The 5,763-nt window shown below is 56.7% G+C and overlaps 1 protein-coding gene across 1 annotated transcript; it reads right to left on the bottom strand.

Moving 5' to 3' along the window:
• Positions 1 to 534: 534 nt before the first annotated feature.
• LOC112119875 (zona pellucida sperm-binding protein 4-like) lies at positions 535 to 5,383 on the bottom strand (the record flags this gene model as incomplete). The annotated part of the gene is made up of 11 exons (XM_026646453.1): positions 535 to 648; positions 1,123 to 1,201; positions 1,613 to 1,760; positions 1,851 to 2,040; positions 2,346 to 2,476; positions 2,872 to 2,969; positions 3,197 to 3,384; positions 3,848 to 4,003; positions 4,639 to 4,723; positions 4,809 to 4,930; positions 5,282 to 5,383. Coding segments are annotated over 11 exons (1,413 nt in total), but the record flags the coding sequence as incomplete, so codon positions are not given.
• Between the last annotated feature and the right edge of the window lie 380 nt (positions 5,384 to 5,763).

The raw sequence follows: 5,763 nt of genomic DNA, 5'->3' as shown, positions 1-5,763 counted from the left end.
TCTAGGCCATGCTGTCATGGGCCCCAGCCTTCTCTGGTGGCAATGTGATACCAGGGTGCTCAGAACACAGGGTTGGGTGTTCCCCACAGGCTTCTAATTGGGATGCCTCTAGAGCAGTTATTCAGGCTAGGAGAGTCAGAGGCATGCATGCCCAATGATGGGTTTAGAGGCTGCCTTCCCTCCAAGTCCATTTGGCCACAGCAGGATGAGGATCAGCAATTAAATATTACTACTAGCCCATGCCATAGGGCTGTAAACTCAAGTAAGCCAGCCAGGTTAGAGATGTAGTCAAGGAGACAGGAGTGAATTCCCTGGTCATCCTTACAACTGACCATGGGCAGGTCAATGACTGAACTAGCCTCACTGGCTTGGTGCCCTACCACTGTAGGGTCACCCCAGGGTGGCTTTGACTGGAAGATCTCTTGGAACCAATGGTCCCTGCCATAGGGCGCTCCCCCACAGTGAAGAAGTTGGTTTCAGGCAGCAGATTAGGCTCGAAGGCTTTTACAAAGAAGGATACTAGGCTGGACTCACCAAGTTCTGGAAACACTTCCCTCTTCAGCCTAGCCTGGAGGAGAAGCACAGGCCCCTGGCTAGTGACGTGGGAAAGCCCATCTTGAAGATGCTGCTCAGAGCTCCTCCTGCCCCCTACGACAGACACAACAGCTGTTTAGCTGCAGAGCAGACAAGTCTGGAAGTCCTGTTAACCAAGGAGCGTCCATGCTTCCATCACCCCATGTCTGAGGAAAGCCAGTCAGTGGGGCATCTGCTGCAGCAGAGCATCAGCCCAGCTCCCTTCAGCATCTAGTGCCACTTCAGAGCAAAGCCAGAGAAAGACAGCTGCATTGTCAGCCACTCCCACTGGAGGGGGAAAGGAGAAGTGAGCCCCTATTCCAAATGGAGTGGAGAACTCTGCATTGGTTTGTTCAGAGAGGTGACCATGCTGTGCAAGCAGCAGGGTGAGTTGGAAACTACTCCCCTTTGATGAGCAGGAAGCCCAGCTGTCACCCAGCCTGATGGATTTATGCTCATGGCTGATCAGATATGTCCATGACTCCTGGCAGCCACCCCACCTGCTCCCTCTTCACCACAGCCCAAGCAAGAGGATGGGAAGATACTCACGGGCTACAGCAGGGCAGGAGAGGGTGCAGGGCTCCAGCCTGGAGGGCTGGCACACTGAGGCGCTGCAGTGCAGGTACACCTAGGAGAGAGACAGACCACAGCTCAGGTTGGACAGGCCCTTCTTGACATGCCCCCTGCCTTTGCTTACAGGGGAGTGAAGCTACACGCCAGATTACAGGGTCCAAGAACTCAGGACCTGAACCTGTGGTGTGAGTGGCCTGTTAGTGTAGGAGCACTGGAGGGGCTGGGCAGCGAGGAACATCATGGAGGTCAGGAAGATGAAGAATCTTAGTCAGCCTAAGGTTTGCCCTACACTTTGTCTCATGGTGTTATTCCCTGATGAGAGGCAAGGAGACTAGCAACACGGAAGGGGGAAAGACTTGTGGAGCAGGCCCAATGTGACAGACATGGCACAAGCATGCAGAGTGCTAGAGAGTATTGATCACATCAGAGACTGATCAGCCCTACTGGAATAGAAGGGAGGTCTTACCGGGCCTGTGAGTGCCTGCTGGGAGGCAGACTCCATGAAGGTGAAGGTGCTGACGATGAAGCGCTGGTGGTGAGACGGGAACTGCAGCCCCGAGGCAGCTCCCACAGGCACCAGCTGGGTGCGGTAGTTATCTCCTGTGTATGGGCACCTGGGAATAAGGGGAGCAGCTGAGAGATGGTGCCCTGCACTCCCCAGGCCCAAATAGAGACCCCCTCACCCTGGACCCCCAGTCACTCACCCATCCACCAGGATAGGCCACTGCGGCTGCTGCTGGGGGTTGGTGCTGGGGGTGGCCCAGCAGTGGTGCAGGACCAGAACCAGATCTGGGTCAGTTCTCTGCAGGATCCGGACCTCCACATAGATGGGGTCCCGCAGAACCTTCACCACAGGGTAATCTCGATCTGTGTAGTAAGAGCCATAACTCTGCTCTGGAACAGAGATAAGCACAGAGGGGTCACTGCAGGTCAACATGAGATGCAGGTAGAGAAGTATAGTGCATCATATGGGGCCAACACCCACAGGCTGTTCAGGGGGGCCTGGACTCCCAGCTCAGGGGGCAGTGTTCCCACAGTGCTAGATCTAGCCCTGCTCCTGCATTGTGGGCTGTCTTTCCAAACATTGAGGACAGATACAGCTCACTTCTGTGAGAGAGAGGTTAGTGTAAATCTAAACACATCACTGATCAGCCTGAACAGATCAGTCACAGCCTTGTCCCATGTCCCAGCTCTCCTACCTGTGGCAATGTGCAGCTCCAGCACCAGGGGGCCAGGCTGGGACACAGCAGGGGGCGGAGGCAGGGTGAAGACCTGGACACTCAGGGGGAGGACGTTCCCACTGATGGAGTAGCTGCAGCGGACGTGTAACCTAGTAGAGAGCCAACAAGCCTGAGTGGGGCATGGCCAGACACGCACTGCAGAGACTCAGTTGAGGGGTAGAAGTGGAAATCAGTCAGAACCTGTGAATTCCAGCTGCCCAGAAGCCCAAGACCATAAGTAAAGAGGGACACCCCAGTATTGCCCTTCTATTGACTTGCTGTGTTTTTAATCATCTCCTTAGACGCCATGAGCAGATAGAACTTAGGGTTCTGGGGAGAGTCACTGTGCAGTGCCTAGCACCTGCCATGCAACAGTTTTCTGGAGGAACAGCTGGCCCTGAACCACTCCCATGCCATTGCCAGGAGCTGAGCAGGGCTCACATGACAGAGGCAGCTCTTGAGATGCAGGGCAGAAGGGGGGGGAGGTACCAGCCCCAGGAGTTACCTGAAAGTGCTGTCCCGGGTGATGGAGCCCAGACTCCAGGTTCTCACATCCCTGTCTGCCACCAGCTCATTCTCATACACACCCTGGTTTCCAGCCATCTGCAAGGAGACAGCAGTCACTGACCCTCAGCTTTGATTCTTGGAGGGCTAGGCTTCAGCTGAGGGGAAGCCAGAGATTTGCCCCAGAGGAGCCACTGTTTGTCCAGCAGGGTTTGTCGCTGCATCAACCTCAGAAAGGGACCTGCCAGTGCACCTTGTTCTTACCTAAACCCCCTTCTATTCCAGCTGAGTGACCCCATCCTGGCCTCCCCCAGCTCAACTCTTACCTGGAAAGTGGTGCCACAGGCAGAGAGTGGGAACCGGAACAGGACAAAGGCGTTGTTCTGCGCCACAGGGACACAGCCAGCACCGTGCTCACTGGCCAGACGCACCGAGTCCAGGATCAGGGGAGGCAGAGTCACAGCCCGAGAGACCGCGAGGGAGAACTGGCCATCTGGAGTGCACTGCGCTGTCACTGGAAGGGAGCCAGGGACAGGTCAGGGTCACCCTACCACCTGGGCTAGTCAGTCTCAGGACACTGGAGCGGAAGCCAGCAGCTGGTCCTGGAGCTGGATAAGAACGCACAGTATTCTACTGCACCCCTCCAAGGCACCCTGAAGGCTGGCACTGCAAGGGACCCTGGCAGCATACAGCTCATGGTGGAGCTGCAATGGCCATGAAGCATGTGCTGTGGATTCTAGGCCATTGGGCTGGGTCTGTTGTTGACAGGGCTGAAGCACTCAGCCCTCAGTCTGAGATGGATGGAAAGTGTTGCACATGGTCTTGATATCACACTAACTAGCCTAGCACCCAGCTGTCTGCAGGACTGGGTACGTGGAAACCCCACTAAGTTTTGATGCCAGGTATCTCAGACACTTCCCCCCGCACGTGGGACCATTACAGTCAGCTCTGGACAATTCATGTGCACAGAAACTCACCTGTATTGCCATAATAACAAGGCTTCACCCTATCACTGGGGTTGTAGCAACAGCCTTGTTCTTCACAGTCTCCCTGGGCGATGGGTGGGGAGGCACAGGGCAGCCTGTCCTGGCTCTGGATAGTAGCACAGACAGCGGGGCTTGGAGCATCCAGGGCTGGGGTGAAACAGGTGGGAAGCAGTATGGAGCTCAGAGCAAGAGGAAGGAACAGAGACTAGGTGGGGCAAGGGGCTGGGCTACAGAGCATGCTCCCTCCTGGCTAGGCTGGAGCCTTTGAGGCTCCTTCAGGACCCCAGGGGCTCTGCAGGACAGACATCCTGCTTCCAGCTCACAAACACTCTGCTGAGGGGCTTCAGTCTGAACCATCCAGCAACAGGGGGGACCCAGTCTGTGCACTCCCAGCTCTGAGACTCACCATTTACTCCAGGCCTGTTTGAGTAATGAGGTAGTGAAGGAGACATGGCCTCTAGGAGAGCCTCCAGCACCTGTCACCATTCCCCCAGGCCCTGCCTGGAGCCCTTAGGGGCTAATGCAATACAAAGACCATTAATGCCAGGTTCTCCTATGTGAGGAGAGCAGCCAAGCAGGAGGGTGCGCTCTCTGCCACAGGTATTGTCTTGCTCTGCCTGCAAAGAAGGGCAGTCAGTGGCCCCACAGTGGCCACCTGACCCCAGGGAGGAGAAGAGGGAGACACAGGCCTCCCTTTGTCTAACTGGAGGAGAGCAGCCATCTCTACAAGATCATTCACAGCCACCAGTTGGGGCATTCAGCATAAGACACTAGGCCCTCACCTGGCAGGCTCCTGGAGCACCTGAGCACCTTCTCCTCACCAGCAGCCATCCCCTCAATGCCAACCACCATCAGGTAACCACCATCCTGGAGAGAGAGAGAGACCCACAGAAGTCAGAGCTGGCAGAGCAGCAAGCCCAGAACCCAAGGCAGGTGCCAGAAGGTCACTCACCCATTCAGAGACATAACAGCCAGAATAGGAGGCACCAACTGTCCTGGAGCCATCTGCAGCCCAGGAGACCCAGACCCCACAGCTAGAGTCATTCTGCAGAACATGCAGCCTCCCAGCCGTATCTAGGGAGGAACAAGGAGATCAGCAGCCAGTGCAGAGGAAGAGGACACAAGAGCTATCTAAGAAGCTACTGCCCCCCTGCACAGAGGGGTCAGGCTCTTGGCTGGCAGGGGGCTGTCCAGGCCAGGCACACTGCCCAGGCTCCTAAGCTCCAGCAGTACTGCTGGGAGCATAAACTCCAGCTCAGGTCAACCATTGCTCAGGCTCCCTAGGACTCAGCCAGCTACTGGGCAGGGCTTGGACAAGTTGAGGGATCCCTAGGACAGAGTCAGTCCCTTCCCCTCTCCCTGGAGCTACACCCTGGGCTCTCTCCAGACACCCAGGGAGGGGCACACAGGTCTGGCCTCACTTACCCCAAGCAGTCAGTGCCAGTGAACCTGCCCCAGGCTGGCCAGGAGGCAGCATGAACTGCAGGCTTCTCTGGCCACAGACCAGCCCCCTAGGATGCCCCTGAGCTGCCAGAGCAAAGGGGCAGTACAGCAACCAGAAGCACACCACTCCCACAGGATGCTGCCCCCACCACACCCCAGCCATACTACTCTCCTGCCAGTGTCCCATAAGGCACTTGCCCCCGCCTGCCCCCTTTGTACCCTGCAGGCAGCTGGGATTGGCCAGAACCCAGGTGGCCATTCCTGCAGAGCCAGGGGAGAAGAGCCCAGCTCCTCCCCTGAGGTCTGGCCACACCCTGCCCCAGCAAGAAGCAGTCTTGGGGGGTGGGATAGAGCTGCCTGGCCTTTCTCAGGAGGAAGCAGAAGATGGGTCTGTGTTCATGTCCTGTTGCTGATGGGAGGTCAGTTTGTTCCTTCCCATTGGAACCCAGGGAGGGTTCAGACCT

Source organism: Terrapene carolina, unplaced genomic scaffold (assembly GCF_002925995.2).
Source record: "Terrapene carolina triunguis isolate 2854851 unplaced genomic scaffold, T_m_triunguis-2.0 Scaffold35082, whole genome shotgun sequence".
Taxonomy (NCBI): Eukaryota; Metazoa; Chordata; order Testudines; family Emydidae; genus Terrapene; species Terrapene triunguis.
Note: the sequence above shows the minus strand (reverse complement) of the source record. Positions and strands in the feature narration are given on the sequence as shown.